This window comes from Gorilla gorilla, chromosome 15 (genome assembly GCF_029281585.2).
Source record: "Gorilla gorilla gorilla isolate KB3781 chromosome 15, NHGRI_mGorGor1-v2.1_pri, whole genome shotgun sequence".
Lineage (NCBI taxonomy): Eukaryota > Metazoa > Chordata > Mammalia > Primates > Hominidae > Gorilla > Gorilla gorilla.
In genome coordinates, this window is record NC_073239.2 from 67,166,354 (window position 1) to 67,178,354 (window position 12,001).

The 12,001-nt window shown below is 39.3% G+C and overlaps 1 protein-coding gene across 3 annotated transcripts in view; it reads right to left on the reverse strand.

Annotated features, from left to right (window-relative positions):
• The window catches only part of SOS2 (SOS Ras/Rho guanine nucleotide exchange factor 2), a 113,834-nt gene that overhangs the window by 97,056 nt on the left and 4,777 nt on the right, over positions 1-12,001 (reverse strand). The window contains exon 1 of one of the 3 annotated variants that reach the window (XM_055361452.2): positions 8,625-8,780. The exons of the other annotated variants lie outside the window; for them this stretch is intronic. Within the exon in view, the coding sequence (XP_055217427.1) occupies positions 8,625-8,765 (141 nt within the window). The 5' untranslated portion in view covers positions 8,766-8,780. Of the gene's footprint in view, positions 1-8,624; positions 8,781-12,001 lie in introns of those variants that run through there. 3 annotated transcript variants of the gene reach the window in all.

The window sequence follows — 12,001 nt, forward strand, 5'->3', positions numbered from 1 at the left end:
CCCTCCCTGAGGCAAGGTTGTTTCTTTCTTTTTTTTTTTTTTTTTTTTTGAGACAGAGTCTTGTTCTGTCCCCCAGGATGGAGTGCAGTGGCACGATCTCAGCTCACTGCAAGCTCCGCCACCCGGGTTCACGCCATTCTCCTGCCTCGGCCTCCCGAGTAGCTGTGACTATCGGTGCCCATGGCCATGCCTGGCTAATTTTTTGTATTTTTTAGTAGAGACGGGGTTTCACTATGTTATCTAGGATGGTTTTGATCTCCTGACCTCGTGATCTGCCCGCCTCGGCCTCCCAAAGTGCTGGGATTACAGGCGTGAGCCACCGCGCCCGGCAAGGTTGTTTCTTATAACATCTTTCCATAAAAAGCCAAGGGCCCCACTCAGTGAAAATGATTGAACATGAGAATTAAGATAATGTCTAACTGGGATGGATTCTTTTTCTGTGATTATGATTTTGTTAAATAAGCTACAAAGCAATTTGAACATCAAGCATCAAAGTTTCTTATGCCAAACTTCTTAATTTCAAATATGAAAACAGTCATAAAAATAAATACACAATGTTAAAATCTCACCCATAAATGCTGTAACAGGACATCAAGAGGACAATGGAAGAGAACCATGCTTTACACTTCTATAGAGACAGTCAACATAAAATTACCACAACAGAACCAATTTGCCTATCATATTTTTTAAAAGCCTAGTCAGAAAAAGAGCAATTAAAATAATTTCCAGTCTTTAACAGTAGATTAACAAGTCAGACCTGTATTTTAGTTACACCATATTTTCAAATTGCCAGAAGGCATTTCCTTACTGTAACACTATAAATAGAATAGTCTCATACTATAAATCCATGTGTAGACACACACAAAAGCACTTTAACTTTTTACCCTGATAAACCACTACATTTGACAAGTTATAGAAATGTTATTTCCTAATTTGTATTTTTCAGTTTTCCATCTTCACATTTAAATTAAAAATCTTGCTAGTGCACTTGTTCAGTAATTAACATTTGAGTTTCAGGTACAATGTGGAAATAAATCCTTTTGGATATAGAGTCTGACTGATATTTATTTTTGCCAAATTCTTCATTGTGTTGCCAAGATTTCCACAAGGATGCAAATATCTCAAACATCAATTAAGAATACTGGCAATGTTTTCATTATTAAATGTTTTGGGGTTTCTTTTTTTTTTTTTTTTTTGAGCTGGAGTCTCGCTGCTTCACCCAGGCTGGAGTGCGGTGGCAGCAATCTTGGCTCACTGCAACCTCCACCTCCCAGATTCAAGAGATCCGCCTGCCTCAGCCTCCCGAGTAGCTGGGACTACAGGTGCGCACCACCACGCCCAGCTAATTTTGGTATTTTCAGTAGAGACAGGGTTTCACCATGTTGGCCAGGCTAGTCTTGAACTCCTGAGCTCAGGTAATCTGCCTGCCTCAGCCTCCCAAAGTGTTGGGATTATGGGCGTGAGCCACGACACCCAGCCCATTATGAAATATTAAAATTCAATTTAAAAAGAAAATAAAAATTTTAGTTGAAGTATATATACTAAAACTACAAAATACTGGCAGAGCAAGGTTGCTCACACCTGTAATACCAGCACTTTGGGAGGCCAAGGCAGGTAGATCACCTGAGGTCAGGAGTTTGAGACCAGCCTGGCCAACATGGTGAAACCCTGTCTGTACTAAAAGTACAAAAATTAGCTGGGCAGCTACTCTGGAGGCTGAGGCGGGAGAATCGCTGGAACCCGGGAGGCAGAGGTTGCAGTGAGCTGAGATCGTGCTGCTGCACTCCAGCCTGGGTGACAGAGTGAGACTCAATCTCAAAAAATAAAAACAAAATACAATAAAAATGAATAAATAAAAATAAAAATACAATATACTGCTGATAGGAATTAAAGACTTAAATAAATGAAGAGATTAAACTATGAGTTGGAAGACTCAACACTGTTCTGATGTCAATTCCTCCCAAATGATCTGTAGATGCAACACAATCTCAATCAAAATTCCAGCAAGCTTTTTTGTAGAAATTGATAAGTTGATTAAAACATTCTCATGGAAATACAAAGGTCCTAGAATAACTGAAACAACTCTAAAGAAGAACAAAGTTGAAGGGCTAACACTACCTGATTTCAAGGATTTCTATAAAGCTATGGTAACCAAAACAGTATGGTACTGACATAAGGAAAACAATCAATAGAACAGAATAGAGAATCCAGAAATAAAACCACACATATATGGGCAACTGGTTTTTTAAATAAAAGCATGAAGACCTTTAGCAAAGGAAAAGGACAGCCTTTTCAATAAATGGTGACAGAACAACCAGATATCCATATACAAAAAAACAAACATACCATATACAGAATTATCACACCATATATAAAATGATTCAATCAGCACCATAAGACAAGGTGAGATTTTTTTTAAAAAGAAAAAGTGATTCAAATGAGTCATAGATATAAATATAAAATTTAAACTATGAAATTTCTAGAACAGGCTAGGTATGGTGGATCACACCTATAATTGCAAAACTTTGGGAGGCCAAGGATGAAGGATCACTTTAGGTCAGGAGTTCGAGATCAGCCTGGGCAACATAGTGAGACCCTGTCTCTATTTTTGAAAATTAAAATAAATAAATAAATAATTTCTAGAAGGGAAAATTTTTGTAACCCTGGGTTAGGCAAAGATTTCCTAGATATGACACTAATGGCACAGTCCCTAAAAAAACAAATTGATAAAAATTTAAAACTTTTGGCCGGGCGCGGTGGCTCATGCCTGTAATCCCAGCACTTTGGGAGGCCAAGGCCGGCGGATCACGAGGTCAGGAGATCGAGATCATCCTGGCTAACATGGTGAAACCCTGTCTCTACTAAAAATACAAAATATTAGCTGGGCGTGGTGGCGGGCGCCTGTAGTCCCAGCTACTCGGGAGGCTGAGGCAGGAGAATGGTGTGAACCCGGAGGCGGAGCTTGCAGTGAACGAGATCGTGCCACTGCACTCCAGCCTGGGCGACAGAGCGAGACTCTGTCTCAAAAAAACAAAAACAAAAACAAACAAACAAAAAAAACTTTTGGTCTCCAAAAGATAGTATAGGCCAGGTGCAGTGGCTTATGCCTGTAGTCCCAGAACTTTGGGAGGCTGAGGCAGGACAATCACTTGAGGCCAGGAGCTTAAGACCAGCCTAGGCAACACAGCAAGACCCTATCTCTTGAAAAGAAAAAAAAGAAAGAAAGAAAAAGATAAAAAGATAGTATTAAGAGAATGGTATATAATGAAACCTCCATAAAAGGAAAAAAAAAAAAAAAAAAAGGCCAAGTGAGATGGCTCATGCCTGTAATCCCAGCACTTTGGGAGGCCAAGGTGGGTGGATTCCTTGAGGCCAAGAGTTTGAGATCAGCCTGGGCAACATGGCAAAATCCTGTCTCTACTAAAAATACAAAAATTAGCAGGGCATGGTGGTGGGTGCCTGCAATCCCAGCTACTTGGGAGGCTGAGGTGAAAGAATCGCTTGAACCCGGAAGGCGGAGGGTGCAGTGAGCTGAGATTGTGCCACTGCACTCCAGCCTGGGCGACAGAGCAAGACTCCATCCCAAAAAAAAAAACAAAAACAAAAACAAAAAAACAAAACAACTCAACAAAAATGGGCCAAAGATCTGAACAAACACTTCACCAAAGAAGATATATGGAAGGCAAATAAAAACATGAAAGATGTTCAACATCATTAATCACTAGGGAAATGCAAACTAAAACCACAAAGTACCATTACACTGCTATTAGAATGGCTAAAATTAAATTACCAAGTATTGGCAGGAGGAACAGGATCTCTTATATTGCTGGTGGGAATGTAAAACTATACAAACACTTTAGAAAACAGTTTGAAAGTTTCTTAAAAAGTTAAGCAGCCAGGCGTGGTGGCTCATGGCTATAATCCCAGCACTTTGGGAGGCTGAGACGAGTGGATCATGAGGTCAAGAGATCGAGACCATCCTGGCCAATACAGTGAAACCCTGTCTCTACTAAAAATAGAAAAATTAGCCAGGCATGGTGGGGCATGCCTGTAATCTCAGCTTCTCAGGAGGCTGAGGCAGGAGAATCACTTGAACCCGGGAAGCGGAGGTTGCTGTGAGTTAGGATTGCACCACTGCTCTCCAGCCTGGCAACAGAGCAAGATTTCGTCTCAAAAAAAAAAAAAAAAAGTTAAGCATCCACCTACTATCCGATCCAACCACTCTTTGGTAATTACCAGCAATTTCCATTCTTTGTATTGAAACATATCTTCATACAAAGACTTGTACACAAATATACATAGCAGCTTTATTTGAATAGCCAAGATCTGAAAAACTAAATGTACATAAATAAGTGAATGGATAAACAAGCCACAGTATATCTACACAATGGAATACACTACTGAGCAATAAAAAGAAATGAACTATTGATATATGCAACATAAATGAATCTAAAATAATCATGCTGAAAGAAGCCAGATTGAAAAAAAAGAGTATGTACTGTATGATTCTATTAGTATTAATATAAAACTCTAGAAAATGCAATCGATAATAACAGAAAACAGATTAGTGATGGCTTGGGATGTCTCCTGAGAGTGGGGAGAATTAGGAGGGAGAATTACAGTCAAGAGGAAATTTATGGGGCTGAAGGATATGTTTACTAGCTTTATTGGGATGGTTTTACTGTGTATATATAACTTATCACACTGTTGAAAACATCAAATGGTACATTGTAAATATATGTACTGTAAATATATACTTTATATCAATTACATCCCAATAAAGTTTTAAAAAATAATTCTAAAATATAATATTCTAAGGCAACATTTTTCTAATCAAAGTGTATAATCAAGAATTGAAACCACAGCTGCATACTCTAAACTCATTAAGATCAGGAACCATTTCTCGTTTGTTTTTTGGGGGGCAGGGGAGAGGTGTGGAGACAGAATCTTGCTCTGTCACCCAGGCTGGAGTGCAGTCGTGTGATCACCACTCACTGTTAAGCCTCGAACTCCTGGGCTCAAGTGATCCTTCCACCTCAGCCTCCCTTGTGACTGGGACTACAGGTGGGCACTACCACACCAGCTCCCATTTCTTGTTTTTGGTCTCCTCCTCCTATTTCCCTACACCTGTATGCTTACCTACAGGTAATCTAGTATGTCATTAAAAGAACAGACTCTGCATTGGGCCAGGCGCGGTGGCTCACGCCTGTAATCCCAGCACTTTGGGAGGCTGAAGTGGGCAGATCACGAGGTCAGGAGATCGAGATCATCCTGGCTAACATGGTGAAACCCCATCTCTACTAAAAATACAAAAAAAAAAAAAAACTTAGCTGGGCGTGGTGGCGGGCGCCTGTAGTCCCAGCTACTAGGGTGGCTGAGGAAGGAGAATGGCGTGAACCCGGGAGGCAGAGCTTGCAGTGAGCCAAGATAGTGCCACTGCACTCCAGCCTGGGCGACAGAGTGAGACTCCATCTCAAAAAAAAAAAAAAAAAAAAAAAAAGAACAGACCCTGCATAAAGAAAGCACTCAGTAAATACTTGTTAAATAGATTCACAGCAGCAAACAGATCTCTTGGCCTCACTGAAATTATCTGGATACTGGAAAAAAATTTAAACTCCATAAAATTTGTTTTCATTTCACTGGAAATGTATCTGGAGACCTGGTTCTCATACAACATTATAAATGAAGGAATTCCCTCTCTTACGTTTCTCTATTCCTCCCGCTGTCCATTAATAATTCTCAGAGTCCATGCTCTTAGTTAGGTACTTTCAGCAGGCTTTCACAATGTAAGTTTATTTAAAATGCAGATAAGTACAGGCCAAGAAGCTATTTCTACTTAATATTAGGTGAGAGCTTACCATAATATAATCAAATATGTAAAAAAGATTAGCTGAAGCAAAAATTTTTGTCATCAAAGTTTTCTTTGAATGGCCTATGACCCAGAAGCACCTTCCCATAAAGGCAGGTCATTTGCTTGTAAACCCAAGACAATATAGGCTAGAAAAATGGTTCCCAATTTGTTCCAGTGGCAGATCATTTGGAAATCAGTGTTCTTTGCAGAACGTGAAATTTTAAGACTCATATTCTATCACAGCAGGGACAATGCTAGTAATGACTTTAAAACTTAAAATCAAACTACACGAACATGTTTCTAAGAAAAAAACCAAAAAGTATTAAAAGCCATTTTCCCTTTAAAACCTCCATGATCATTCGTTCATTTATTTTACAATCTTTCACTACTCACTAGCAAGTAAATTGCAGCAGAAAACAAAGATTTTTTTTTCTAATTTATGGAAGAAAAATAAAATTGAAAAAATAATTGCTTTTTTTCCCCTGTGAACTGGGAAAAGATCACTATTAAATTTGTTTCATTCACTTATGTTTAATAAATTCCCAGGCCAAACACCCACGTCTGTCAGGACACCTTCTAAACAGCCATATGTACTCTTTCCTAAAGAAGATCTGCCTGACAAGGTGCCTGCACACAGTGAGTAAAGCAGGGTCTCCTTTTATACCTCTTTTCACAGTTGCCCTCTCATTTTACTAAGAAAGGCAGATCTCTCACTTATCTTGAAATTCTCTATAGGATACATGTTGCTCTGAAGTGCAATAAATAAATCCTAGACACTAAACAAAGAGATAATTACAAATATTTTCATTTAAGTATCTTGCCTCTTCCATCCTCTAGCCTAGTCGAAAAATACATCCTCCTGAGGGGACAGGCCCATGAAAATAAAAAGAAAGCATCTTTAAGATTTTTAAAAAATTAGCCAAGTGTGGTGGCATGTGCCTGCAGTCCTAGCTACTCAGGAGGCTGAAATGGGAGGATTGCTTGAGCCTGGGAGGTTGAAGCTGCAGTGAGCCATGATCATGCCACTGTACTCCAGCCTGGGTGACAGAATGAGACTTTAATAATGATAATAATAATAATAATAATAATAATTCAGTTCAAAAGACAGGTCTTAAAGCTTTACGGTTGTAGGGAAAATCCTTTTAAATTCAATATGTAGACTTTTTTGTTGTTGTAAAGAAGTATAAATAAAAAAGTGCGATTAAAGACTTAAATCTAAAAATATTATATTAGAATTATGTAGGGGAAATATAATGAAAAAAGGTCACAGAGAAAAAAAGGACAATGTAAAATTTCCAACTTTTAAAGACACACTTTTCATGTGTATTTTTTAAAAATGATGGTGGATATCAAATTATTTTGGTATTTAAATTCCATTCAGCACATTTAAAAGACTGATGAAACTGTTTTTCCTTAAAACATCAGTATTTATAACACATATGAAATTACATCTACTGCAATTATTTAAATGTAAAATGAAAATTTCTAGATGTCAGCATAAAAATGTGCAAGTTTTTCAAAATTCTTTTGGGGATACACAGCAAAAAAAGTTAGAAAACTCCTAATTTAGGAGAAAGAATCAAGTAGATTCAGTGATGAATACATGTTAGCCTGGCATGAGAAAGAGGGGAAGAATGATGACTAGGTTTCTGGCTTGAGAACTGGATACATCATTTATATTGGAGATACAAGTTTATGGGAAAAAATACTGTGAACACTGATGTGGGACTGTCTGGGAAGCAGGAGGATGTAGCAGTTTTAGATAGGCTGTAAGAGAAAATCTCTCCAAGAAAATGATGTCTGACTATAAAGACCTAAAGGAGGTAAAAGGGCCAGCCACGTGATTATCTGAGGGAAGGGTGTTTCAGGTAGAAAATTCAGCAAGTACAAAAGTCCTAAGACTAAAACATGTCTACGTTATAGAAACAAGAAAGCCAGTATGGGGCAGAAGCAGAACAAACAACGGACAATATTAAAGAGGTCAGAAAGGTAAAAGCGGGAGGTGGGGCAGCCCTAGACTGCAGAGGGCCTAGTAAACCTTTGGGAGGACTTTTTAAACTTTTATTCTGAGAAGCACTGAGAGGGTTTTGAACAAAGGAGTGAAATGATCTCACTTATCTCTTTGTGTTTGGGGAGAAAAAGAAACTAAATAGGACAAGAGCAGATGATCAGACACCAGTTGAAAAGATATTTCAATATTCCAGGAGATTGGTGATGATGACTTGGTTCCAGGTGGTAAAAGTCAAAAAGTATAAAACGGTAACTAAATATAGTTATAGTTTGAAGTAGAGCTAAAAGGATGTGCTGACAAATTAGATGTGTGGTATAAAAAAAGACAATATTCAAGAATAACTTAAGATTTTTAGTTTGAGCAACCGGAAGGATGGAGTAGCCATTTATTGATATGTTAACCACTACAAAAGAAACAAGTTTGCAGGGGAAGAAAAGGATACAGTGTTGGTTGAGATGCCTCTGTGGAAATATCAAGTAAAAAGTTGGCCGGGTGTGGTGCTTCATGCCTGTAACCCAAACACTTTGGAGGCTGAGGGAGGAGGAATGTTTGGGCCCAGGAGTTGGAGACCAGTTTATGGAACACAGTAAGACCCTGTCTCTACAAAAAGTTTTTTAAAAATTGGGCCTGGGCGTGGTGGCTCATCCCTGTAATCCCAGTACTTTGGGAGGCCGGGGTGGGCAGATGACGAGGTCAACAGATTGAGACCATCCTGGCCAACATGGTGAAACCCCGTCTCTACTAAAAATACAAAAAAATTACCTGGGCGTGGTGGCACACGCCTGTAGTCCCAGCTACTCGGGAGGCTGAGGCAGGAGAATCACTTGAACCTGAGAGGTGGAGGTTGCAGTGAGCCAAGATTGCACCACTACACCCCAGCCTGGCAAAAAAGCGAGACTCCATCTAAAACAAACAAACAAACAAACAAAAAATTAGCTGGGTGTGGTGGCACACACCTGTAGTCCCAGCTATATGGGGGCGGCAGGGGGGGTGAGGTGGGAGGATCATTGAGCCCAGGAGGTTAAGGCTATAGTGAGCTGTGATCTTGCCACTGCACTCCATCCTGGGTGATAGAGTGCGGCCCTGTCTCAAAAAAAGAGTTGAATATTCATGTTTAAGAAAGAGGTCTGAGCCAGAAATGTAAATTTGGTAATTATCAGATTTAGATTATACGTGAAGCAATGAGGCAGGATGGCATCTCCAAAGGAGTATGTGTTAATAGAAATAGAAGTCTAAAAATTGGCCAGGCGCAGTGGCTCACGCCTGTAATCCCAACACTTGGGGGGCCGAGGCGGGCAGATCACAAGGTCAGGAGTTCAAGGCCAGCCTGGCCAACAGGGTGAAACCCCATTTCTACTAAAAATACAAAAAAAAAAAAATTTAACCAGACGTGGTGGTGCGCGCCTGTAATCCCAGCTACTCGGGAGGCTGAGGCAGGAGAATTGGTTGAGCCTGGGAGGCAGAGGTTGCAGTAAGCCAAGATCGCACCACTGCACTCCAGCCTGGGTGACAGAGCAAGACGTACGTCTCAGGAAAAAATAAATAAATAAATAAATATATATATACACACACACACACACACACACACACACACAAACACATATACACACACATATATATATAAATGGGCTCTGGGGAGGTCAGAAGGATGTGGTCACAGAAAGATGAGGAGGAATCAAGGGAAGGGAAACTAGAAGGAATATTCAGAGAAAAAAAATCCCTGAAAGCTTGATGTTCTTCTGGAAGCCAAATGAAGAAAGGATTTCAAAAAAAGAAGAGATCAACTGTCAAATGCTGCTAATAGGTCAATTAAGAAAGAACTATAATATACTTTGTATGTAAGAAGTAGTTTTTGGCAGGCAGGTGGCTCACTCCTGTAATCCCAGAACTTTGGGAGGCCAAGGCTGGAGGATCACTTGAGTCCAGGAATTTGAGACCAGCCAGAGGACATAGCAAGACCTTGTCTCCACAAAAAAATAAGAAAATTAGCTGGGTGTAGTGGCACATGCCTGTAGTCCCAGCTACTCAGGAGGCTATAGTGGGAGGATCATTTGAGCCCAGGAGTTGGAGGCTGCAGTGAGCTATGATCATGCCACTGTACTCCAGCCTGCGTAGCAGAGCAAAACCCTGTCAAAAACAAGCAAAAAAAAAGAGAGAGAGAGAGAGAAATAGTGTTTGAGTTTACAAAATGACCTAATGAAGAAGAAAACTGGAGTACAGAAAACTTTACTTAGAAGAGCTAATACTAGTCCTTATATCTAGATCTTGGTATTATTTTCATCTTGTTGCTTCACTTCTACATGTTAAAATGTGAATGTGTAATACTTTATCCATTTGAAAAAACTTTGTACTAGCATATATTCTTATGTAAAAGAAGAAAATAATTTTTTATGGACATGGGGTCTCGCTGTGTTGGCCAGGTTGGTCTTGAACTCCTGGCCTCAAGCAATCCTCCCATCTCAGCCTCCCAAAGTACGAGGATTACAGGCATGAGCTACTGCACCTGGCCCATGGAAGAAAATAATTTTTGGTTGTTAATTTTTAACATGAGATAACGCTAAATCCACTAGTTACATTAAAATTCCTCTTGATTCAAATATGCAGGATATAATCAAACTACTGTTCCCTTGAAAGAGAGTCCATGGTTAACACAAAAGACATATAGTTGATTTATGTCAAGGGGTAACACAGGTAATGCTTTGAATACTCAGCATAAAACACTTTAATGGAATATTATTGCTCCAAATATACCACACCAAAATTAAACCAAAAATAGAAGGCTACTTAATCATTGCTGACAGGGAGCCAAGTACAGCAAGTTAAAGTACATTCCTACTGCTCATCTAGTTCTGGCTGAACTCTTCGGGTCAGTTTGGGTCATTATTAGTTTGGAATAATTCCAAATGACTCCCTCGAGTTCTACTGTTACATTCAGCGGCTTTAGGAATTCCAGAACAGGCTCATGTCACAAAAATCACAGGATCTCTTATTAGTTTTTGGCTTTGACTTGAAGTAATCTTTTCAAAAAGCAATTCTGATCAAGTTAATCTAATTACTTTGCTATGTAAATGAGAACCTAACAGGACTTCCTATTCTCAGGCAGAGACCTTAACTCAGTGTACCTACAGTCTACCATACTAGCTTCATCCACTTATTCTTCTTGTTTTTTAAAATAAGTCATTAAATTCAGAATCTGAGACCTATTCAAAACAAACAAACAAACAAATCATGTTCTTACTTTCCCCTCAGCCTCAAATCCTTCCCCCCCGCCCTTTTTTTTTCTTGTTAATTCTACTGATCTTTCAGATAATTGTTTACTTCCTTATTGTCTGTCTCTCTGCCACAGCCACTTAGAACACAAGCTTTATAACAGCAGGGGCTCTGCTACATCTTCCGTATCAAGAACAGTGTCTGCAGCCAGGCGAGGTAGCTTACACCTGTAATCCCAGCATTTTTGGAGGCCAAGGTGGGAGGATCGCTTGAGCCCAGGAGTTCAAGACCAGCCTGGAGACAGTAATATTACTATATTTGAATATATAATCCAGAAAGAAGCACAAATGTTGCTTGCTTAAAGTCTTCTTTGACTCTCATATATCAATGACACCAGTTATATTTTCTCAGATCACCCTGTACTTTTCTTGTGGGCCTCAGGAAAGATCCAGTGCCATCTTCTAAAACAAACTTCCAAGAGACATTTGTACAAATGCAGAAACATTAGGATCTCAGTAGAACTTCACAAAACCATTTTTAAATCAAAGCCCCTACCGATCTTTTTCCTTGCCGTAGACTGCTATTAATTAACCCAGACATTCTCTCACACCTCTTGCCTTTTAGATATCTAAGAGCAAATTGTCACAGGGTGGGGAGGTCGATATTTAACCTGAATCTAACTGGACTCAGGAACAAAGTAATTCAACCAGTTCTTTCTAGCTTTCTCTGACATTTATAACTACAGCTGGCAAGAAAACAGCCATACTCTTTTCTATGGCTAGCCTGGTGAAAAACACCTTACAGAAAAGACATCTACAAAATAAATATCAGGGACTGTAAAATCTGATAAAATGATTTTGAGGCATATTTCCCATATGAAGAATGCTGATTTATCTCAACATATAATCAAATAACACATGCATATAGTA